This window comes from Aspergillus aculeatus (genome assembly GCF_001890905.1).
Source record: "Aspergillus aculeatus ATCC 16872 unplaced genomic scaffold ASPACscaffold_3, whole genome shotgun sequence".
Classification (NCBI taxonomy): domain Eukaryota; kingdom Fungi; phylum Ascomycota; class Eurotiomycetes; order Eurotiales; family Aspergillaceae; genus Aspergillus; species Aspergillus aculeatus.
Genome location: NW_017962978.1, coordinates 1,156,685 through 1,180,298, shown reverse-complemented (window position 1 = coordinate 1,180,298; position 23,614 = coordinate 1,156,685). Strand labels below are relative to the sequence as shown.

General features: G+C 54.9%; 9 protein-coding genes across 9 annotated transcripts; 3 read left to right on the top strand and 6 right to left on the bottom strand.

Annotated features, from left to right (window-relative positions):
* Positions 1-55: 55 nt before the first annotated feature.
* ASPACDRAFT_76047 (putative amino acid permease) lies at positions 56-2,531 on the bottom strand. The gene is made up of 2 exons (XM_020204624.1): positions 349-2,531; positions 56-217 (listed from the first exon to the last, which is right to left on the bottom strand). Exons 1-2 carry the CDS (start codon positions 2,126-2,128, stop codon positions 153-155), a joined length of 1,845 nt encoding a protein of 614 aa, XP_020059288.1. The 5' UTR covers positions 2,129-2,531; the 3' UTR covers positions 56-152.
* Positions 2,532-2,878: 347 nt separating this feature from the next.
* On the bottom strand, positions 2,879-5,168 carry ASPACDRAFT_57919 (uncharacterized protein; the record flags this gene model as incomplete). The annotated part of the gene is made up of 3 exons (XM_020203297.1): positions 2,879-3,003; positions 3,065-5,083; positions 5,156-5,168. The coding sequence occupies 3 exons, from the start codon at positions 5,166-5,168 to the stop codon at positions 2,879-2,881; spliced, it is 2,157 nt and encodes a 718-aa protein (XP_020059287.1).
* A 2,637-nt stretch (positions 5,169-7,805) lies between these two features.
* ASPACDRAFT_40262 (uncharacterized protein) lies at positions 7,806-9,347 on the bottom strand (the record flags this gene model as incomplete). Its single annotated transcript, XM_020200722.1, has 1 exon — positions 7,806-9,347. One exon carries the CDS (start codon positions 9,345-9,347, stop codon positions 7,806-7,808), a length of 1,542 nt encoding a protein of 513 aa, XP_020059286.1.
* A 1,714-nt stretch (positions 9,348-11,061) lies between these two features.
* Positions 11,062-13,005, bottom strand: ASPACDRAFT_76044 (Mob1/phocein family protein). The gene is made up of 4 exons (XM_020204623.1): positions 12,787-13,005; positions 12,248-12,543; positions 12,067-12,181; positions 11,062-12,001 (listed from the first exon to the last, which is right to left on the bottom strand). The coding sequence occupies exons 1-4, from the start codon at positions 12,807-12,809 to the stop codon at positions 11,494-11,496; spliced, it is 942 nt and encodes a 313-aa protein (XP_020059285.1). The 5' UTR covers positions 12,810-13,005; the 3' UTR covers positions 11,062-11,493.
* Positions 13,006-13,170: 165 nt separating this feature from the next.
* Positions 13,171-15,146, top strand: ASPACDRAFT_113486 (Paf1-complex subunit LEO1). Its single transcript, XM_020195724.1, has 3 exons — positions 13,171-13,619; positions 13,678-13,858; positions 13,923-15,146. Exons 1-3 carry the CDS (start codon positions 13,444-13,446, stop codon positions 14,919-14,921), a joined length of 1,356 nt encoding a protein of 451 aa, XP_020059284.1. The 5' UTR covers positions 13,171-13,443; the 3' UTR covers positions 14,922-15,146.
* A 42-nt stretch (positions 15,147-15,188) lies between these two features.
* Positions 15,189-16,836, bottom strand: ASPACDRAFT_113484 (Zn(II)2Cys6 transcription factor rglT). Its single transcript, XM_020195723.1, has 2 exons — positions 16,596-16,836; positions 15,189-16,542 (listed from the first exon to the last, which is right to left on the bottom strand). Exons 1-2 carry the CDS (start codon positions 16,711-16,713, stop codon positions 15,437-15,439), a joined length of 1,224 nt encoding a protein of 407 aa, XP_020059283.1. The 5' UTR covers positions 16,714-16,836; the 3' UTR covers positions 15,189-15,436.
* A 126-nt stretch (positions 16,837-16,962) lies between these two features.
* erb1 (ribosome biogenesis protein ERB1) lies at positions 16,963-19,581 on the top strand. Its single transcript, XM_020195722.1, has one exon. It carries the CDS (start codon positions 17,035-17,037, stop codon positions 19,381-19,383), a length of 2,349 nt encoding a protein of 782 aa, XP_020059282.1. The 5' UTR covers positions 16,963-17,034; the 3' UTR covers positions 19,384-19,581.
* A 160-nt stretch (positions 19,582-19,741) lies between these two features.
* On the bottom strand, positions 19,742-22,382 carry ASPACDRAFT_1853510 (putative AAA family ATPase/60S ribosome export protein Rix7). Its single transcript, XM_020197314.1, has 3 exons — positions 22,187-22,382; positions 21,869-22,102; positions 19,742-21,800 (listed from the first exon to the last, which is right to left on the bottom strand). Exons 1-3 carry the CDS (start codon positions 22,232-22,234, stop codon positions 19,845-19,847), a joined length of 2,238 nt encoding a protein of 745 aa, XP_020059281.1. The 5' UTR covers positions 22,235-22,382; the 3' UTR covers positions 19,742-19,844.
* Positions 22,383-22,593: 211 nt separating this feature from the next.
* On the top strand, positions 22,594-23,471 carry ASPACDRAFT_57912 (ESCRT-III subunit protein VPS20; the record flags this gene model as incomplete). Its single annotated transcript, XM_020203296.1, has 3 exons — positions 22,594-22,637; positions 22,778-23,141; positions 23,235-23,471. 3 exons carry the CDS (start codon positions 22,594-22,596, stop codon positions 23,469-23,471), a joined length of 645 nt encoding a protein of 214 aa, XP_020059280.1.
* Between the last annotated feature and the right edge of the window lie 143 nt (positions 23,472-23,614).

Below are 23,614 nucleotides of genomic sequence, written 5' to 3'. Positions count from 1 at the left end.
TTTTCTTTTTCATCGCATCGCATATTCCCTTTTGGTGGTGTGGTTGAGGCGGAATCGCATGGCCTGGATACCTACCTACCACCCCTCTAACCAAACCAAATCAAATCGAACCAGACCCCAAGCGCAAACCTCCTGCATCTATAGTTCTGAAGCTAGGAGATAGTCTGGAGTTCCGACGAGCGGAGCCCGGTCGATTCCAGGGGGGGACCTTTATACACTATTCACCCACAGGTTAGACCAATCGGGGTTGGAGATGTGGAAGCTTTACTGCGCAGGGAGAGAATAGATTTCGTTCAGGCGGGCGCGGGGGAGGCTGGGGTTTGGGTCGGGGGAATGGGAAGAACGAACCCTTACGTCCATATACACCGTACCACGCGAACGCTAACCCCCACAGCCCCACCAGCACGACGGCGGCGTAGTTCATCGACGAGGGCGTGACCGGCAGCGCCGTCGGGAGGCTGAACAGCACCAGGCCAAACGCAATCCACGCCAGGGAGAGCACGTTGACGACGGGGCCCAGCAGCGGGCCGCAGGTCCAGGGCGCGCGGGCGACCTCGGTGCGGCGGTGCATCAGGCTCAGGGCGATGGGGATGGCGTAGGCGACGGAGAGGGCGATGGTGCTGACGGAGACGAAGGCGGTGAAGGTGCTGGTGCTGCCGAGGTTGATGAGCCCCAGGAGCAGCTGGAGGATGGTGCCGCCGAGGAGGGCGTTGAAGGGGACGCTGTCGGGGTTGTTCTTGTGGGAGCCGCTGTCTGATGACGATGACGACGAGGCCGAGGCGGTGGCGAAGAAGGCGTAGGGGTCGTGGACGCGAGCCCAGAAGCGTGAGCAGGGGACGGCGTTGTCGCGCGCAAAGGCGTAAACCGCCCGTGAGCCGGCCACGGTCGCGCTGATCGACCCGAAGAGGGTCAGGCTGAGGACCAGGCTCGTCAGCGCCAGTCCCCCCGCGGCGGTGCCCATGACCCGGTGGAAGATGTACGGGAGCGCTTGACCAGCAGGCGCGGCGAGGATCTCGTCCATCGGGGGCAGCGTGAAGCAGATCGGGAGGATAAACAGCAGGCCGGCCAGCCCGAGCACGGGGATGTTGAGACTGAGGACTTGGGGGACGATGCGCGCCGGCGCGACGCATTCCTCGGCCATCGAGGTCACCAGCCCGATGCCGCAGAAGGTGTACGCGGCCGGGAGGAGGCCGATGAAGAACGTGAAGCCGCCCCAGCCGGAGAAGTGCGTGTCGTAGTGGCCCAGGGCATACGCCGCTGTGTGGCGGCCGGTCGCGGCCGTGGTGGATAGGGCCACCAGCACCACGATGATGGTCAGCGCCGTGGTCACCGTGCAGAGGAAGTCGATGTGAGGAAGGAATCGGTTGCCGAAGGTGCAGACCAGGAAAGTGCCGACGCAGACGGCGTAGAAGATCAGCAGGAGCTCCCAGCTGTTCGGGTCCCAGCTGGGACGGACCAAGGAGATCGAGGCCGACAGCATGGATGCGAAGCCGAAGTTGGTCGAGAGGATGGCCGTCCAGTTGCCGATGATCCACACCCAGCCGGTGAGGAAGGAGATGATGGCTTTGTGATCGCGCGCGATCTGATGCGACCAGTAGTAGGGCCCCGCGGACGTCGGGTATCGCGACACGAGCTCGGCGAGAGATAGGGCGACGCATTGGTATAGGACGCAGACGACGATCCAGCCGACAATAATTGACATCGGCCCGCCGCCGTAGATGGCTCCCATGAGAGGACCTCCTTCGCCGTAGGGAATCGCGGCCATCGCAAGCGATTGAAAGAGCAGTGTGTTCAGGGAACGGTTGCGACGAAGCTCCTGCTTGTAGCCGAGGATATCGAGTCGGTCATCGTCGGAGTTGCTATCTGCGCCGTGCTCTGCGACCTTGTCCTGAGAGGCATCTTGCGATGCTGCCGTCTTCTTGGTTCCCATCGTTGCGGTGCCCGTGATGCGTGATTCTTCTCGCAAGATGCGAAGAACACTCGGTCCTCTGGCTCGGTTCTTTTCAGGATATCCATAGCCCTTGGATTTGCCCCTTGAGCTGAGTAAAGTCGCCGTACTGGGATAACCCTTGCAGGGCTGAATAGGAGGCAACGATCTCGATGTGACACGGAAGGCGAAATTCCCCATTACGTTCGCTATGTGGTGCCGCTCGTGATATCTCTGCACTCCACCGGCCGCCCTTGCATAAGTTCCATGCCTCAAATACCGAAAAGCACTCGCAACCTGTAGCTTAGCTGCAGCGAGAATTGGGATTGGTCGAACACTTGAGATAAGCTGCAGTCCAAGACGAATGTATTTGCTTCTGCCTGGTTTTCATGCGGTCTGGCTTTCACCTGTTTCCATGATTTTAGGCTCTGATCTCAGCTGCAGAATTCCGAGGCACTCGAAGAGAGAGCTCTTCAATCTTGGCAGGCGGGGTTCCTTGTGCATGGCAAAACCTGGAATGGCTCGTGGAGATCATGACGTCTGTTGTAGTCCATCAGAGAACGTGCGAAGACGAATAATGGGCAAAGTCTGCTATAGAGTATGGCAAAATGAGCCAGCCACTATGGCACTATATTGCTTTCGGAAAGCGAGGGGAGTCAAAACCTGGGGATGAATCAATGACCTCAAACTGTAAAGTGAATGAACATGAAAGATGAAAGACTGTCATCATGAATATTCAAAATTCTGGTATTCGAAAGTAGAAAGGTAATGATTAAAATGCATACATCGGGGAATCAAGAAAGAGGACCAGACGAAGCGGAGCAACAACTATCCTACATCAACACTCAGCTATAAGGTAGGCCCACCATGGTGGATAAAAAGCACAGGAAGGGGAACGGGCCAAAGTATTCCAAGTATCTCGCATGATTCACGCAAAGGGCAATTCAGCGATCAATTGGCGGTTTGAGGCCGTGCAGACTGCCGTGAAGGAGGACGGAGGGATTGAGGCCGCAATGAGCGAGCGCGAGAAGTGGGGCGAGAAACGTCTTTCGAAGGGTCGTAGGCCAATGCGGGAACTGGTGACCTGTCAGCAAGACCATTCAGGGTCGATTTGGCGATTCTACTAGACAAACTTACTGCTAAAGCCGTAACCATCGGTAGCCCCTTCTCTGTTCTGTGGGTCAATCTCGACTCGGATCGTAATGTCCAATCCTCCGGGCATGCTGCCACTACTAGTATACCCGTCTGCCGCGGGATGACTAGAGCCTGCGTCAGCTTCACCCTGGTGAAGAGGTGAATGACCATCTTTGGCCAAAGGAAACGAAGAGGCCTGCTCATTCGGAGCCACTGGAGTGTTTCCATTAGTGTAGAGGGGTTCGATCTCAGTGATGCAGGCGAAGTTTCGCGAAGGCATCGTGACCTTATTCCACGCGGCGCTCTTCTCCTGCCCACCAGGCTGTCGATCAAACATGACCATCAATGTCTCATCCGTGTGGGGATCCAGATGATGAAGCTTGTTTCTACGTGCCAAGAGATTGGCCACGGCCTTGGGAGGAGGTTTGTTCGTAATCGCACTGCTAATAACATTGACCATATACCGTGGATCGAGTTCGCTGTGAAGGTTGAGGGCCGGGTTGGAGTAAAACCGACCGATGGCTGCCAGATGCACATCTCCGCCCAGAATCGTCACACGAATGGAGTGAGCCTTAGCAAAGTCCTGTAGACGTTGAATGAAAATCCTTCGTTCCTTCTTGTGTTGGCGTGCGGTGTAGTGATCATCCAAGTCATCCAACAGGTCAACTTGACCGTCAAACTGATTGAATAGACCACCTGCAAAGCCAAACCGCTTATTCAACAAGCGGATTGGCGCGATCAGAGGAGAGCTCAGGATATTTTCCAACCATGCGAGTCGGGGGTATGCGATTGGAACTCCCAGTAGCACAATCAGGTGTTTTATGCCCCCCTCGGCCGCTAAGACTTCAGCTTCGAGGCGGGAGAAAATGAGATCATATGTGTCGGGGTAGTTCACCTGGTGCCGCGTGCGCTCAGTCCGCGCATCAACGCCAATGAACGCAAACCGCTTGCCGAGACGCATGTAAAGGTTTCGACTCTTCTCTTCGACGTAGGGACCGGGGCGATTACCAACAATCCAACTATCGTCTTCCGACTGGCCCTCTAACACGTAGGTGTTCTCCAGCTGTCTCGGATCGGCACCGGCAGTTCCGTTGACAGCATGCATTGTTTGCGGAGCATCTGTGGTGTACGTCGATTTGGGCGGCGCGATATGATGCTGGAACAAGCAGTAATACTTGAACGCCACGCCGCCAATCCCACGAAACACGGAGCAGCGCATGAAATGATCTGTGTACGAACCAAAGCCGTCAATGATGTCATGGTCATCCCAAATATTGATCTGTGGGATCCGGCCATTTGCGGCTTTGAATGGCTCGATGGAATACCATCTGACATAGTTTGCATAGTAGTATTCATCGCATTGGGCTCGCAAGTCGTTGTCAAAGGAATGCGCCCGTCTCTTGTGAGGGTTTGCGATGGTTGTCCACGCCTTTAGGGGTCCATCAACGCGGATTCCATCGCAGTACAACTGGTCACCACCACCAATCATGGCATGGAAGGGCTTCTGGCCATGCACGCGCATAACGTCTTTCCACAAATTGGGGCCAACCCAAGCGTTCATATCGGTGCCGACGGAAAAGCCATTGCAAGAATGGAACATCAGACGCATCGACTGGTGGACCGATGGCACTACAAAGTCCCAAGGCGGAGGAAGCTCTTCGCCATTTGCGTACTGGAACCCCGGGATGGTGTATTCCCAGCGTGCTTCGTACTCTTCTAAGGCGATGGCGATTGAAAATCTCCAGAATGCTTTCTCGGGATCTTCATATAGACGAAGTCCATCAGCCACAAAACGTTGGGAATTGGGTTGAGTACGAGAAGCTCGGCCGCTGCTATCAACCGGGCCCGCTTGGCGCATCACCAGCTGAGGCTGGCTCTGCCCAGACTTAGTCACAATCAGAATGCTTCCTCGCCATACGGAGGAGGAAGCAGTGACATCCATATTCTTGAAGTTAATTAGGGGGCCGCAGATGACGTCCACGGATGTGCTGGAAGCCGTAGAGTGGCCATTGACAGCAGGAGCTGCACCATTGGCTAGTATAACAGCATTAGTATTGAAGCGCGTGTCGGGCAGTGTTGAAGGTGGGAACTTACTTTGGAAGGCCATCGTGAGGTCACGGGCCGGACGGGGTAATACCAAAGATACCAGAGTTCAAGAGTTTGGTCAACACGCTAAGCAGCAAGGGGATAATTTCTGAAAATAGGTAATAAATATTAAAGAAAAAAAAAACAAGTGGGATAAATCAGTGTATCATATGGTGATTACAGATTAGAGGGAGGTTGCGACGAGTTGTGCAGACGGGGTAAGTATCGATAACCTGCCAGGATAGTTCTCAAGTATGGAAGGAGATAAAAGAGAGTGACAGAAGAGGTTGACCCAGAAAGAGGGATTAGACGATTAATAACAACTGCGCGCAGGACAGGGAGACCTGGATTCCGGTGTAAATCGGATCCCCTGGAAGATGTCAAGGGGGGAGGTGGGATACGGGGCGGGGGAGGTGGTAGAAAGAACGAAGATTGGATCCCAAATAAGGCCAGTAGTATCGCGTCCCGGAAGGTCAAGAAGATGATTAGTATGGAGGAGAGCAAAGATCAAAAGGAGCGGCGACAGGTAGCATTAAGGCACCAGTCATTCAGTTTGTTTGAGGATCTGAGTACTGAGCAGCACAACAGAATCAATCAGTAGGGCTGCAGGGCTGAGAAACTTAGGAAGGGAGGGGGGGGGAGGAAAAGAGAGAGAGACAGAAAGTAAGAGGGACAACAGCGAGACCATCATTCACTCTTGACTTTCCCTATGGGAGGCCAAGAGACCAAGACGGAGAGGGCCCCCATCCTTGCACGGGTCATTATCATTTTTTTCATGTTCCTGGTTATTGGCTTGTCGGTTCTGGTGACTAGCAGCATCTTGGCAGCATCAGCAGCATCAGTTTAGCATCAGCGGCAGCATCATCGGCCTCACGATCATCCTAGCCGCAACCACGGTATTAACCGAAAATCATTTCCAACATTTGAGTTTGTTCGTGTCTTTCGTACTGTTCGTACCAGTGATCGGTGATCAGTTATAACCGAGGGTGGGTTTCCGTCTGGGAACCGATCTGATCCAGTCTTTGAGAGAATGGGAATGGAATGGAATGCAGCGCTGTATACTGAGCCTGATTGGGCCAGGACTGATGACGCCGAGACCGACTACTTACTCATCAGCCCCACGTCTCAGCCACATTCGGTTCCAGTCTGTGGCTGTGGATCGCAATCTCCCCCCCCCCTACTTGCATGTACGGTCTGTAACTTATACTCCTCGTTATGCGGTGGCCTAATCTGCTACTTGCTGCCCTAATCAGTTCGTGCCTATCGTTTTAGTCAGGTCCTTGAGCAAGAAAAGGCGATCTATCGACTCGTCCTGTATGCGGACTGAGGAATGCTCATACCCAGCTTGTCCACTCGAACTGAGAGTATGAGAGGCATTAGTGCATGTGCTTCTCCATAGGTTCTCAGATCCTCATGTGTTTACTTACAAGAAAGCAATAAGTGATACTGTACTTACTATGTACATGTACATGGGTGTAGTACTACGTATCCCAGGTTAGGTGAGGTAGGAAAGGCTGCTTTCCTAAATAGGTAATCACCATCCTTCCGCTCCGCCCTCGGCCGTCCAACTAACCACCGGGAACCACATTTCCTCCCCTCTACTACCATCGACTCCATCATCCGGAACCGATGCCTCTTACAAGAATGCTACGTGCACAAATGCCCTGTCGTCACCAATCCTACAATCAGCACAATCCTGCTCTGAACCTAATGTATGACATTGTCTACCCTAGACCATCTGATGGAACACGATCTACCCTCCACATGAAGCAGGCATTACACGAGCATTGGACATCATCAGAGTCATATCATCACATCAATCATATCTCATCAGTGCTAGGGAATCATTCCATTCATCTCCTAGTCATCTAAGCAACTTTTCTTTTTCTCTCTTTTTCGTCTGGTGCATCCAGATTCTTATCTCCACCCTCTTTCCATTCATTCTCCATTCACTTGCTCGCTCAGCACCTGCCTCGTCTTCTACCTAAAACTGAAAGCAAAGCTCAATTCCCCAGGGGCATGAAACCAAAGGACTCGGACTGTTCCAGTTATTGGGGAGATTCAAAGACTCTAGGCCAAGGCACCAGCTTCCTTCCCCAAGGGTCATAGATCATGAACAGATCGCCGGCGATCTGAACGGGTGGGGTGGCCAACGGGGGTTTGCGTCCGTGGCGGAACAGTGGGTAAAATGCTGTCGGACATGCTGCTCGTTTGCCCAGGGCTTGCCTAGGGCTCAAGCGGATGATGTGTGGTGGGTAATGGGGCATGGGGCGTGGGGGTCGGGGGTATCAAGTATGTAAGGACGACAACTCATTGCATCTCTCCCAGCTGAACTCCTGCAATCAAGGAACAATTCAAGAAGACTTCTTGATGTCGAGTGAGATTTCGCAAAAGAAAAGAAAAGAGCCGAAGCAATCAGAAGACGTGGAAACGAAGCGAAAAAAATCAGTGAAAAAAAAGGACTAAGACAAGACGGAAACTCCGAGCCAAGGAAAAATATCAAACTCTGACAAAAATGGTGAGGGGTCATCAAGGAATACCAGAAGACCAGACGGATCCAGGGCCCTAGAAGATATTGTTGAAAAAGGCAAAGCGGCAGCCACCAGTCATCGATCGGGTTACAGAGATATTTCCAGGTCCTTGGTGTACTCCAGTCTCGCTAATCAATGACTGGGCTAGGTAGAAGATGACGAGCGCTCGAAGCGTCAGCTTGGGACGAATCGACAACCAATTTCCAGAAGTCGCCGTTGAGCGGAGAATCCGGCAACTGGGCCAGATGTTCCGCTGGCTGCTGTTGCATGGACACCCCCATTCTCATCAAAAGCTCGCAAAAGTGGCTGCGGTTTGTGGGGCTATCCAGTTCAGGGTAGTCCAATGTGAGATATGCGAGACGACGGGCAAGCCACTCTATTGAGACGTTGTGATGATCATCACTCTCGCCTTCGTTCGACACGAGATTGTCCAGGCACTGGCTAGCGGCGCAGTCCAGCAGGTGGTGCGCCTGCTCCCGTCCGATCATGGCTGTAAGCTCCTCAAGTGCCTCATTCTCGGGTCTAGGGTTGTTGTCACCCGCTGCGATAAACAATTTGTTGAAACGTACATCGGCGGAGTTTTCGGCTCTGTGAGTCTCGACATACTGTTCTCGAAGCTCGGATGATTTCCTCAAGCTAGGGGCGGGCCAATCAATTCCATTCTCTGCGTACATGGAATCACAATAGGTGTACAGATCGTTGGTCCACGCGTTGAGTTCCAAGTTGCGTGCCAAATCATCTGGAACCCATCCGTCGCGGATATAGAACCACGCTCTAGCCGAAGCGCGCTGCAGCATCAAGCGACATTGCTGCTCGTAGTAGGCGGCTTGTTCCTTGAGGTTACCGATTCGCAAGTAAGCAGGACCAAACAGCGGGTCGGCAGCATCCCTGATCCATTGGCACAAGAGGGTGGTCATGACTAGTTCCATTCCGGGGTCGTCAAACCTTCGAGATGGGCGGTGATGACCATGCTGGTAACCAGCGCTCAAGATGCCTTCGCCTGGGAAGAAACTTTTCCGAACGAAGCAATCATGAAGAAGGCCAAGCAATTCATAGATTGTCACCTCGTACATGTTGCAACCATCCTGCCACACAAAGTCGAGGTCCTCGATGTGGGGAATCCACTCAAAATAACGAGCATACAACATCTTGTTCACATGACTGTACCCCAGGATATAGCCTGCATGGCATTCCGAGGCGTCCCGGTTAATGATGGGCAGGATGTTGAACACCAGCTGAGGATCATCGCCGACATTGAAAGGAGCCAGCACCTCGTGATCGAAGAGTTCTTCATAGGAACGTATGGTACATTCGGTCCCATCGAAAATGTACATACTGTTCTTTCGGACGTGCTCGTCTCGGTCACGCTCGTTGCTAAGGAGATAGAGGTGATAGTCGAGGATGTTCCAACCGGGCCGAAGCACGAGGCCGGGAACAGGTCTCTCTTTCAGATCGGACACGACAGACTCCTCAGATCCCTCAGACTCAGTATCAAGGCGTTCAATGAGTTCTTCTGTCTCTGGGACGTTCGAGAGGCTTTCTTCTGACAGATTCACCAGGGTCACTTTGAAGCCTTCACCATCGGGGCTCAAGGGCGTCTTCGGTGAGTCCTCAGGGGACGTGTCTTCTTCAGACCATGACTTCCTTCTAGCCATCTGCCAATGCTTCATCGTGAAGATTGGCGACCTGTCCTCTCTCAGTCGAGAGGCCACCGGAATATCAGCCATCGACTGCTATCGCGGCTGGTCAGCACTGACCTGTATAATAGAAGGGAAACACAGGAAACAAACGCCCATGGCGTGGCCGATAAGAACAACACTTACGAGTTTCACTGTTGTGAGATGCTTCAATGGCTTCGATGAGCTGACGAGAAGAGAAAAGAGACAAGGGAGGCTTGTGAAGCACACTGAATATAAGAGCCTTGGTGGACCGCGACGAGGACAAGGGGGATGAGGCTTGGAGGCGTGTTGAGGATGGAGAGGTAAAGGAGGGGGAAGAAGAGAGAGAAGTTAAGAGTAGTCACGAAGTAAGAATCTCTCACACTGCATCAGGAGAAGTGAGAGGATGTGGATCTTCTCCAAGACGTCTGTAAAGATTCACTCACATCTGTTAACAGAGATACGAGTACTAACAAAGATATCAAGGAGGACATGAAAGTTCAGTTTCAAGCTAAACATCAACTACAAAGTAAAGGATCATCTACGATAGTCAGTGTGTGAGGATATTCATTTCAGCCTGCTTCTCTACTCTCTGTATAGAGTGGTCGAAAGGCGATAGACCCGCGTGAGGTTCTCCGGTTCAGTGATCCTGCGCTGCAATCTCCCCAACCGTGTTTTTACAACGAGATCCATGCGGCAGAGGGGAGGCCGCATGGCCAACCGCAAGATGAAAGAAACACAGGGACGACATCATGGTTATTTGGGGAATCCGAGCACAGAGGGGTAGTGAATGCTAGTAGTGTTGCAGTTGGCTCAGCTGTGATCTCCACTGTTACATAGCAACAGTACAAACAGCTCAGAAAGTGCCCCTACACCACTAGTTTCTATTTCCTTTCTCTCTATAAAGCCAACCCAAGGGGTAGTCTATGAGACAAATGTTAGCTGAGTTTGCCCATATAACAGCCGGATATCCATCTCTCTGTGTTCCTATGTACTACCAATGAGACCCCTCTCATCATGGAAGACAGTGTACGTCACATACGGCTATGCCTGTCAATCTGATAAGGACCTGGGAGAGAAAAGTCTACAGGTTCTGTCATGTGCCTTCTATCCAACTTCAACTTCCATCTACCCACCTGGCAAGGGAGAAGTTGGTCCTAGTCAGGAAGTTCCAGTTCTCACTGGCGAGGACGTGGTTGCGTGGCCAATAGATTCCGTCGTGTGTCTGTCCAGTGCGAGCTCATGGCATGGAAAAGATGAGGGTTTACGTCTTGTCGTCGCAACGCCCGACATCGTCCCGCCTCCATCTTGCAAAAGTAGCGTGGTCGATAGACTGTTCGCTTAGCATGAAGCTTCCAGATCTGCTCCCGTAGGGTGAGTTGATGAGGAAGAGGGTAGTTGAGGACTGGAACAAGCGACTAAGGTCAGTACAACTGTACTATTTAACCAAGCCATCGACAGTGACAGCGCTTTTGCTCACTACAACTGAGCAGCTCCAACGAATCGCCGCCTGGAATAGGCATACATAGACGTTCAGATGCAGCAGCACACTGGCATGGAGAAATGCCCGTGAAGATGCCCCGGTACAATATTTGCTATATTTTCGTCATGCCGACAGGTTCGTCAAGGCCCCTGGGCTTTGGTTTGTCTTCGATACTCCACACATCTATCAGAGCTCGACCTTCCGCGCCGGTCCAGATTACATGATTCTTCACGATATGTGTATCCTTGATGATTCTCATTCTCCGTGGCTTGAAACTAATTCCCCACGTCACGCTAAGGTATTTCCATCAGATAAATCCATCCGAATCGTGATGCACTTCTGTTGATCTAAGCTAAGATGATAACAACTGCGTGGCCAGACGATGCGACAAGACAGGAAAGATAATATGCAAAGGTAATAGTGAGAATAAACATTCACACCGCATGCTAAATGCTCAACGCCAACTGTGTTGTGTATGTTGTGTGCGTATGTGGTATCATCTACGCGTCCTGGCTGGCAAAACAATGCGCAAGACACCGGGATATGGAGCGGCCAGCCAAAGACAATCCCATGGCCGTGCAACAGTGGGAAGTACCGAATTCTAACGCCAGGTCAGAAGACGAACAAATTGCGAGGCTAGTCGAAACAAGTGAGAGGGGACGGGCCTCCTCTAGCTCAGCTAGAGGCCTGCTGTTGTTGGCCCCAGTGACCCCCGGAAAGGGCCTCCGGCGGGATTCTTTGCTGCTTGATGAACAGGTCGATCAATGGCTGCATAGGCTCCATTTCCTTGTCGGATACCAGCTTGTAGTATTTCGCCACGGTGACGAAGTGGACGAAGCACATGTTCAGGATGTCGTGCTTGTTGATGTGCCAGAAAGGGTTCAACCAGTGGGCATGGTAGAGATGAGCATAGCAGCGGAACATCTGCTTCATAATGCCCTGGCAATCCTTGTAAAATGTCTGCGGGAAGCCGCTGGACTTGCCGATCCATTCCTCTCCAGCAGTAGCGCTAGCGCCTCCAACTTCGTTGATCGCAAATGTCTCCGGCATGCCCGCAAATTTCTCCGTGGGGAACATGACGGGGTCATGGATCTTGCTGACGATCCATTTCTCCACGCGGTTGATGAACTTGGGAGCCGAGATCTTAGCTGCACGGCCATCGACAAGCCATGTGTATGTCAATCTGTTGAACGAGATGCCAGTCAGATAAGACCTGGGTGATATTGTCACGAGTCGCGTTCTACTTACCGACCAGCGGACATGGTGGGGCAAGTGTTCTCATTGCAGATCGGGAGTCCCGTGAGGCTGTTGACCTCCTGAATGACCTGGAGCATACCGTGGAGCAGGCGATATTGTTCAACAACTATTTGATTTACCATCAGCATCATACCATGCAAGAAAAAGAGACAGCGCTAGCTGGTCCGCTTACTCTGATGAGCCAGCCATTCGCCCAACTCCACGTTTTTGGGGCAGGCACACAACGTCAAAAAGTTGCCCTTCACATTCAAGGGCGCATATTTCTCCTGGAAAAAGTACTTGGGAGCATCGGGGTCGTAGGCGGAAGAGGTGTCAACCGAGAAGCTCGAAGTGAGCGACGGGGAGTTGGGCACATGGCCGGCGGGAGGGCCCTGAGGCGTCGGGGACGGAGCAGGACTTCCATTATTCATCTTCGGGGCGTTGTTGTTGTTGTTCTTGTTATTGCCTCCTCTGCCAAAGCCTTGGCGACTATACACCATATCGAATCGCGGGTCAGTGTCCATTGCTTTAACTATTCAAGTGGAATAATAAAAAGAAAAAGAAAACCCGAGGAATATGGAATCAAAAGAGGAAGCGCATGGCGTGGCCTCTTGATAAGCAAGCCAGGGGCGTAATCATTTCGAATGCCTCTGACCATGCTGCAGCAAAGGGAATTTCAGGGGAGAGTGACCGTGCGGGATACATTCTTAGGGGAAGAGGGGGACCACATACACGCTCTGGAAGAAGGTCGCCATGATGGAAAGCGGTGTATGCTCGAGAACACGGGGAAAATGATAGAAATGACGAAGTCTAAAGTGGCAGGCGACGAGTAGAGGCAAGGATGGAAAGAGGAACAAGAAACGAAAGAGCAGCGACGGCAATCCAGAAGAATAAATCACGACTGGAGAAACCCAGACGGAGAAGACAGAGAGAGAGAGACAAGAGAGATGAATGGAGTGAGTGAGTGATTGGGAGGGAGGGGGGCGATTGTTTCAGTTGGGTGAGTCCCTCATTCGGTCCTCATTCGGTCTGGCCCGTCGAGCTGCCGCCCTCCACTAAGCCTACTTGGGCTCGGACGGGATCATTGAGTTGTTCCGCTTCAATTCAGCGGGAGTGCTCCGAGCTGGAACAAGTTACAAGTTACAACGATCAATTGACGGAGTCCGGCATTATTCTCCGTCCCTCGAGTGACTCCTCTTTTACACCAGCTCAGGCTTGCACTCGGAATAGCTTTCCGTTCAAAGACCCGGATTGAAAGTTTTCCAGCCACGCAATTGCAAGATTGCGCTATACACAAGCTCTGACTTGCCAGTGCTCTTCTCACGCGGCAACTGATAGCCGACCCCGGAACCTGGTTTAACACACTTGATTACTACACATCACACCAACATGTCCTCTTCAGATGAAGATGTTGTCCGTCGTCCCGGGCGAGGTGCAGCAGCCGATCGACCGGGAAGCCCGTCGGGAAGCGAGCTCGGCTCAGATGCGGGCAATGTGAACAATTACGACGACGCAGATCTGTTCGGCTCAGATGCTTCAGATGGAGGTTTCGGAGATGACAATGAGTATGCGAAAATGCCCGCGCTTGACCGGGTCATGACATGAACGCTAACACAGCACTAGACAACCCCAACGTACACTCGACGACGAGGAGCTCGACTCGGGAGATGATGTGGACCGCTACGACCGCGCTGGAGAGCGCATGGACTACGAAGATGGTGGCGAAGAACAGTTCCAGGAAACTGTGAACATCATGGATATGACGCTGAGTCGCGCGCCGGAACCTTTGACTTCCAACGGCGAGGTATGCAAGATGATTCTACCACGTCACAGAAACGGAAGGCTCACTCGCCTGTTTTACTATCTAGATTTACACAATGCCCGTCCCCCCTTTCCTCTCGGTGGAGACCGAAGAGTTCAACCCGGAAACCTATGTTGCGCCTCCCTTCACGACCGCCGCTACCTCTCTGTGCTGGAGACACGACCCCCAGGACGAATCCCTCCTTCAATCGAATGCTCGCATCATCCGCTGGGAGGATGGGTCCATGACGCTCCAGCTTGCTTCGGCGCCGAAGGAGCAGTACCGCATCTCCACGAAACCCCTGGCGCCGCTCAACAAAGCCGGCGAGTACGATGTCAAGCTGGATTCGCACGTCTACCTGGGTGCTGCCGCAGAGGCTTCCTCCGTCTTCCGGCTCACCTCCCACCTCACCCACGGCCTCACCGTATACCCCACGACAATGGAAACGGATGATGCGGTGCAGCGTCTCCAGGAGTCGCTGGCTGCGGCCGCCCGCAGCGGCAAGAAGACGCTGGACGGCTCGGCGCCCGTCATCGAAGTCAAGGAAGATCCGGAGCTGGCCAAGCGCCAGGCCGAGATGGCCGAGCGCGAGAAGCTCAAGGCGGCGCGCCGGCGCCAGCAGCTCGCGGACCGAGAGCTGGACCGTGGCCGGCGGGCTGGGTTCGGCCACCGTACCGGAGGCGGCGGTCTCACCGTGGGCGGCCTGGAGGACGACGATGGCCTGATGACGACGAGACCTCGCGCCAAGAAGGCGCGCAAGCCAAACCGCCGCGGCGAGATCTACACGGATGACGAGGAGGACTACGACCGCCGCGGACGCACCCGCGAGGACGAGTACGACGAAGACGACGGATTCCTGGTCGGCAGCGACGAGGAGCCCGAGATCGTGGACGATGATGACGACGAGGATATCCTCGAGGACGAAGACATGGACGCCGAAGGCGACGACGATGATGCCCCGCCTGCTAGACCCCGTCACAAACGCCCGTCGCCCGACGCCAGTGCGAATACCCCTCCAACTCGGAAGAAGAATCGTTATATCGTGGATGATGACGACGAGGAGTAACGGATTTCAAGTTACTCCCCGTTCTTGATGTTGCTGTCTTCTTGCATCTTGCTTACGGCCTACCCCGTACATTTGCTTTCATATGCTAATGACTTGTGTAACTATTATATCATATTGCTCTGGATACTTCATCGGCGCACGACTGGTCATATTCGCATGGGAATCTTTCTTGCTTTTCTTTCCTAACTTAGCATTACCGGACAATAAAAGAAAGTTGGCTTGCACCATGTACTGTTTTGCAGAAGTATAGGCATATTCGCTCAAGGTGTAGCCACTAGCTAGGTCTTGGGATAGATGCATATATTAGTAGTCATGTAGAGATAGGTAGTTCCCAGGTACTAGGTACAGGTGCCAGGTAATAGACCAGGATAGCAGGCCATTGCACCAGCATTGGTAGATAAGACAGTCCTATATATTCGAATATCTTATCGTCTGCATAAAAAACATAATGGTATCGATAGAACAGATTTACGCTTCAATATCATGCACACATGGTAGCCGCGGATGACCACAAGCTACATCCCGCTCGTCACAGGCGTCGTTCCATGCGGGTAATCGGAGGGCTCGAATCCGAATTTGGCGATGACCTCCCTCGCGCTCTTGATGACGCGCAGGCATAGCAGTTCGCTCTCCCCTGTACTACAGTTTTGGACGGGTAGAAGGCGCTCCTCCGCAGGTAGTGGATGCGACTGGTGCCATGATCGCTGGCGTGCTTCCATCTCCTCAATCAGAGCGAGGAGACTGGGTGTCTCCGTGACTTGCGGGGAGCCAGCCGGGTCGTAGGGCCCGCCGACGACCCCGCCTCGGACAGTCTGCCGTAGCCAGTCTTTCCAGCCGGCTGCCGGATTGAGCGACTGTTCGATCGTCGCGGCGTATGCAGGAGACGTCGACTGTTTGCCCAGATCCACGGGATTGGCCTTGTAAACGCGGAGCCATGAATCGGCAATGACCGCAAGCAGAGTCCCGGTACACATGACATTCTGCATACCCGTGCTGAAGCGCAAGGGGCATATTCGACAGCGGATGACCTCCCTGGCTGTTCGCGCCGCGATGTATAATGAGCAGAAGGTGTGTTGCGAGATCGGGAAGGGGGCGAGGGAGGATAGGTGGCTGAGGCATAGGTAAAGACGTGATAGACATGAACATTGTTGGTCGGTCGAATCGGCGGGGTCGGGGGATGGATATGACACGTCCGGCGGGAGCGGTGTCAGACTAGCTGTCGCCGCAGAGACACTGGAGAAGTCGGGCCATGGAGTGGTGGTCGTCGGTACACAGTTCAGCGGCGTTGCAAGATCCATGCGACTCGGTGGGCTTTGGGTGTCGTCTGCCAAGGGATCAGGAGGGGTCGTCTGTGGTGTATAAGCTGCAATCCCTGACTGTAAAGTGTCCCTCGGTGGGATCCCCATTCCCACAGTATCAGTTAACAGAAGATGACTGAGATCCGCATCTGCGCTCCATAGCCCGCTATCAAGACCAAGCGAGGAAGGATCTTCTTCCTCCCGTAAGCGCTTCTTCGGCGGTCGTCCCATCTGCTTCTGTTCCGAATAGTGGCAGAGTAGATCCTGTTTCAGACACCGGGTGCATCCAGTTTGTTCACCGGAGCATTTCAGCTTGCGCTTCCCTAACTTTGTCAGCCTACAGATGATGAGCCTGGATCTTGTGCGTCAGGCATACTGCACTCATCACACGCAGCATGTCTCTTCACCGGCCGCGCCACAGTATCATTGAAAGTGCTGTCCGACAGGGCGAGTGGGGTCTGAAACCACTCAGCCTGAGGCTCAAACTGCGTCATGATAGATTATTGGCGTGTTTCAAGGACTATAGCACTTGACAGCAAGCAAGCAAGCGCAAAGAAGGCTGCACGGTGGGCGACCATCCAAGACTGGCCGTGATGAGCCACCGAGGTAATTATTGCTGTATTGCTGTATTATCGATAAACTTGCCAGAGCGGCGGAACGATAAGGGCGGGCGGTGTGTCACGTGGGCGGTGGGAGAGCGCAAATATTCCCGGCGCAGAAAAAAAAAGTTGCAAGGCGAGGAATCAAGTCGGTCTCCCGAACGGTTGTCGTTGTTAAAGCACCGAACGCATATTGAAAAGCGTTCTACCGTCATCATGGTTGCTTCAGCAGGCTCGAAGAAGCGCAAGGCTGTTACTCGAGATGTTGAGGAGGAAGCTGGCGCCTTCTCCGGAGACGAATTGGCTGGAGATCTGAACGGCGCGCTTTCGGACAGCGCCAATGATCTTTCTAGTGACGAGGACGATTCTGAGGTTGAATTGGTCGACGAATTCAGCAGTGATGAGGACGATGATGAAGAGGAAGAGCTCGATAGCGATGAGATCCCCTCGGACGGTGAAGATGCCGTCAAGAAGAATTCCGCCAAATTGACTGCAGCTCCCGCGGACGATGAAAGCTCGGGTGACGAGGCAGAGGTGAATTTCCGGATCGAAAAGGATGCCAATGGAAACGACCGCTACGTCTACGACGAAATCAACCCGGATGACAACTCTGACTACTCTGATATCGACGAGAACTCCAACACTATCGGCAATATCCCGTTGTCCTTCTACGACCAGTACCCTCACATCGGGTACGACATCAATGGAAAGAAGATCATGCGCCCCGCTACCGGAGAGGCGCTGGATGCGCTGCTCGATAGCATCGAGATCCCCAAGGGTTTCACTGGACTCACCGATCCTTCGACGGGCAAGCCTCTGGAGTTGAGCCAGGACGAGCTGGAATTGCTGCGTAAGGTGCAGATGAACGAGATTCCGGAGGACGGCTACAACCCCTACGAGCCCTTGATGGAATGGTTCACCACGGAGAAGGAAGTCATGCCCCTGAGCGCGGCTCCCGAACCAAAGCGCCGCTTCCTGCCATCCAAGCACGAGGCCAAGCGTGTCATGAAGCTCGTCAAAGCCATCAGAGAAGGTCGTATCCTGCCTTACAAGCCCCCATCAGAGCAAGAGGAGGAGGACAAGGATCTCATCAAATATGACCTGTGGGCGGACGAAGAGGAGCGGCCCGATCATATCATGCATGTGCCCGCTCCCAAGCTTCCCCCGCCCGGCTATGAAGAGAGTTACCACCCCCCTCCGGAGTATCTGCCCGACCAGAAGGAGCGCAAGACCTGGGAGCAAGCGGACCCCGAAGACCGGGAGCGCGAGTATCTCCCCACCGACTTTGGCTCTCTTCGCAAGGTTCCTGGTTATGGCGAGTTTGTCAAGGAGAAATTCGAGCGTTGCTTGGACCTTTACTTGGCCCCCAGAGTTCGGCGCAGCAAGCTCAACATCGATCCCGAGAGTCTTCTCCCGAAACTTCCCAGCCCCGAGGAGCTCAAACCCTTCCCGTCGATGTGTGCTACCGTGTTCCGAGGACACAAGGGCCGCGTTCGCTCCATTGCGGTCGACCCTACTGGCGTCTGGTTGGCGACTGCTGGCGATGACGGTACCGTTCGTGTCTGGGAATTGCTCACCGGTCGTCAGCTGTGGAGCGTTCAGCTGAGTGACGAGGATGCCGTCAACGTCGTTCGCTGGAGACCCGGCAAGGATGCTGTGGTTCTGGCCGCCGCGGCGGGCGACGACCTCTACCTCATGGTGCCCTCCATTCTCGACCCCGAGCTCGAGCAGGCCAGTCTGGAACTCCTCGATGCTGGATGGGGATACGCCGCCTCGAAGCCTGCTCCCAGCGCCGCCGAGGAAGGCAAGAAGACACCCCCGCAGTGGATCCGCCCTTCGTCGGCCCTCACCGACTCCGGCGTGTGCGCGGTCATCCCTCTCCGCTACGTGGCCAAGTCCATCTCCTGGCACCGCCGCGGAGACTACTTCGTCACCGTATGCCCCGGCGCCTCCACCCCTGCCTCCGTGGCCGTTGCCATCCACACGGTCTCCAAGCACCTCACCCAATACCCGTTCAGCCGGCGCATCAAGGGCGGCGGCCCGCCGCAGACGGCACACTTCCACCCGTCGAAGCCGATCCTCTTCGTCGCCAACCAGCGCACCGTGCGCGGGTACGATCTCTCGCGCCAGCTGCTGGTCAAGATCGTCCAGCCGGGAGCCCGCTGGATCTCCTCCTTCGACATCCACCCGACCTCGTCCACGGCCTCCGGCGGCGACAACCTCATCGTGGGCTCCTACGACCGCCGGCTCCTGTGGCACGATCTCGAACTCTCGCAGCGGCCCTACAAGACCCTGCGGTACCACCGCAAGGCCATCCGCGCCGTCAAGTTCCACCCCAGCGGCCGCTACCCGCTGTTCGCCGACGCCAGCGACGACGGCTCCCTCCAGATCTTCCACGGCAGCGTCACGGGCGACATGCTCAGCAACGCCAGCATCGTCCCGCTCAAGGTCCTCAAGGGCCACAAGATCACCGGCGAGCTGGGTGTGCTGGACATCGACTGGCACCCCCGCGAGGCATGGTGTGTCAGTGCCGGTGCCGACGGCACGTGTCGTTTGTGGATGTAGTAGATTCGATTCAGCTCAGCGCATACTTTCTGTGTTGTTATTATCCATCATCTCCTGTTTGCAGTTTCTCGTCATATCTACATGAGAAGGGCGTTCTCGGTGTGTGTATATACATTATTTTGTTGTTCTCTCTCTTTCGATATCCATTCAAAAAGTTTCCTTCACCGTCGTGGTCATATGTAGAGTAGAGGTAGCGCCATCTACTGGTTTACTACGTGAATTAGTATCAGCCTGAGGCCCCAACCAATCTAACTCCCCGTACGTGGCTAATCTCCCCTCCCCTCTATGCATACCACGCAATCGAGCCCGCCTTGGAGGTCTACTACAAGTTATACAAAAAACCATAGAACAGTGAACCATACCCACAACCGGTAAATCTTTACCAGGGAAGAAAACACCTTCCGGCCTCTCAGTCTATCTATCTATGTACAGTAACCTTCATCCCGCAACAGCAACGCAACCTAAACAACACCACCGCTCCAATCCCTCCTCAAGCGCTCATACTTCTTCAGATCGGTAACACTGGGCCGAATGAACGCCTTGGCGGCGACAAAGTCCTCGAACTTAATGGTATCGCGCCGCTTGATGGCGGAGTAGCCGGCGCGGCGCAGCAGACTGCCGAGATCGGCACCGCTGAAGCCCTCGCACTCCTCGGCGAGGCGGCGGAGGTTGTCGTCGAACTCGATGGGCAGTTTGCGGACGAGGGTCTGCAGGATGTCGGCGCGCTCGAGGGGGCTGGGAAGGTTGACGAACAGGAGCGTCTCGAGGCGGCCGGGCCGCAGCATGGCGGGGTCGATGATGTCGGGCCGGTTGGTGGCGGCGATCACATAGATGCCCTGGCGGCTGGAGCCGAGGCCGTCGAGCTCGGTGAGGAGGGTGTTCACGACGCGGGCGGAGGCCTCGGAGAGGGTGTCGTCGCGGCGCGGGACGAGGGCGTCCAGCTCATCGAAGAAGATGACGCAGGGGACCGAGGAGCGCGCGCGCACGAACACCTGGCGCACCGCGCGCTCGGACTCGCCCACGAACTTGTTGAGGAGCTCGGGCCCCTTGACGCTGATGAAGTTGGCCCGCGACTCGTTGGCCACCGCCTTCGCGAGGAGCGTCTTACCGCACCCCGGCGGTCCCCACAGCAGCACCCCCGTCGGCGCCGTGATGCCCACGTTGGCGTAGATCTCCGGGTGGCGGATCGGGTCCACGATCGCCGTCGACAGCTCGTCGCGGATCCCGCCCAGCGCCCCGATGTCCGCCCATGTCGTGTCCGGGATCGTCGCGAAGCCTTCGCGTTTGGACGAGGGTTGGATCTTGGGCAGCGCCGTGAAGAAGTCCGCGTTCGACACCAAGACCGTCTGCGTCTCGTCCCCGATGGGCGTGTCCTTGGCGTGGATGATCAGCCGCCGGATCTCTTTGACCTTGGGGCTGAGGTCGTCGTCGGTCACGCGAAGATCCTCGATGTCCATGTCCATCATCTTCTCGTCCTCGGGCCCGCTGTTCTGTTTCAGGATCTCGAGGTACCGCTTGATGGCGGCCGCGCCGGCCGTGGCGACCAGGTCGTTGAGATCGGCGCCCACGAAACCCGGGGTGCGTTTGGCCAGGAGCTTGAGGTCGAGGTCGTCGGCCAGCCGCATCTTGCGGGTCAGCGCGCGGAGTATCTGCTCGCGCACGGGCTCCGACGGCACCGTCATGTTGATCTCCTTGTCGAAGCGGCCGCCGCGGCGGAGCGCGGCGTCCAGGCTGTCGGGCCGGTTGGTGGCGGCCAGCACGATGACGGGCTTGCCGTCCGTCTTCTCGAGCGCCAGGTCGTCCATGCAGGTGAGAAGCTGCGCCACGATGCGCTTCTCCATCTCGCGCTGCGCGCTTTCGCGCTTGGGCGTGATGGCGTCGATCTCGTCGATGAAGATAAGGCAGGGCGCGATGCGCCGGGCTTCCTCGAAGTACTCGCGCAGCGCCTTCTCGGACTCACCGGACATCCCCGAGATGACGGAGGGCGCGGAGATGGAGATGAAGGGCACCCCCAGCTCGGCGGCGAAGGCATTGGCGATCATCGTCTTACCGCAACCGGGGGGACCGTGGAGCAGCACGCCGCGCGGCGGCTGCACGTTAGAGGACATGTAGACTTGTGGGCGGGTCATGGGCAGGATGACCAGGTCTCCGAGCTGCTCGACCACATCGTCCAAACCACCCAAGTCCGCGAGACTGACGTGCGTGGGCGGGGAGCGGTCGACGACGGCGTCGCCCTTGCGGCGTTTGGAGGAGGTAGATTCGCCGCCATGGTGTCGCTTTTTCGTTGACGATTTGGGAGCCGGCGTGGTGGCCGTGTTGTCTGTCGTATTGTTCGTCTCGCCTGATTTCTGGGCGTCCGTTGCGCCGTTCTTGGTATTCCACATGCCGACGAGGCTCTTGTTCAAACTGTTGGACTCCTACACCCGCTCGTCAATACCTCTGGGAAGCAGAGCAGAACATATCGTCCTCCGCGCATGTGACTCACCGGCGCTGCCGGCTCCTCCAGCCCCTCAAAGTCCCCTTCGACGGAATCCTCCTCCTCCTCATCGCCTTTGATCACCTCCACCACACGCTCGATGCTATCCTCGAGAATCCTCTTAGGTTTGCGGTTTAGACTCGAGTTCGATCGCTTGATCGCGTCGTATATCGTCGAAACAGAAATCCGCGTAGCTCCATTCTCCGCCTGCTCGTCGATGATTTTGCGCACAATCTGATAGACCTACCAGCCAACAGAAGCGCAGATTAGCATTTGATAGTATACATCGCTGTTTTGAGCGATAGAGGAGATTTGCATTTTGCTTACATCTTTATCCAAGCCCTGTCTCAGGCTTGGCCTGCCCCCGCGACCCATTGTGTCCCAAGTCGAGAAAGAGCGTCTTTCCTCGTGCGTCCAATGATGTTGAAACGAAGCGCGCCAATGCACGAGAAAACCAGCCGATCTGATAAACGCTTCAATCGCTGCCCAGTGGGGATCTTCTACAATTTTTGGAGATCGGAGAATCAATTTGGCCGGCGGAGGAAATGGGCAAAAGTTAAAGATCGGTAACCACATTACCGTCATTACCTCACTTCAATTGGAGCAACAGTCTGACCGCCCTCCCACCTTGACCATACCCAAACCGGATATCAGTGGACGTCATCTGTTATCGTACCTCCATAGTAGTCTCCGAAGTGACTCCTCAACAAACAGCACGACACTATGCGTTGACAATGGGGAATGCAAACAGCTCCCATAAGATCTCTGCTCAGGATCGGTAAGATTTTCCTTCTCTCTCCAACACATCTTGTGTCTCCTAGTCCGGGTGGTACTTCAATGAACCTCCAACCGGACACTATCACCTCCGCCCGCACCGCGATCGATAAGGCTTACCGGATACTGTGTACTGTACAACAGAGCGATCCTCGACCTCAAGAACCAACGCGACAAGCTCCGCCAGTACCAGAAGCGGATCACCGTGCTGACGGACCGGGAGACGGCGATCGCCAAGGCATGCCTGGCGCGGGACGACCGCAAGCGAGCCCTGCTTGCCCTGCGCCGCAAGAAGTACCAGGAGTCGCTGCTGGAGAAAACCGACAAGCAGCTGGAGCAGCTGGAGCAGCTCACGGGCCAGATCGAGTTCGCGCTCGTGCAGAAGGACGTGCTCTTCGGCCTGCAGCAGGGCACGCAGGTGCTGCAGACCATCAACCGGGAGATGGGCGGCATCGAGGGGGTCGAGAAGCTGATGGGCGAAACAGAGGAGGCGCGGGCTTATCAGGAGGTAGGTGTAGTCCAGCTTGAGTATTCTATGGTTGAGGGAGGCTTTTTCTTAGTGCGGCACGCTAATGTTGTCGACTTTTGCGGGGTGGTACAGGAGATCAGTCAGATGCTTGCCGGTCGTCTGTCCAGGGAGGACGAAGACGAGGTCGAAGAGGAGTTGGAGGAGTTGCAGCGCCAGGCACAAGGGCCAGTGGTATTGCCGAGTGCGCCGATCTCGTCGCTTCCAGAGGTTGGAGAGGAGGAGGCAGCAGAGACGGGAGAAGCGCAGGCCGAGCCATCATCCAATGGACGAAAGGTCAAGGCCGAAGAGCGAACCGCTGTCCTGGCATGAAATCACTCATCCCTTTGTCTATATAAGTTTCAGCATTTTGGGAGTTCTAGGTTCTTGTCAATGGGTCATCATCACATTCCATCATATCATTAGATAGCTCCAGTTAGTTCAATGTTACAAACATGCATAAGCTGAAATTCAGA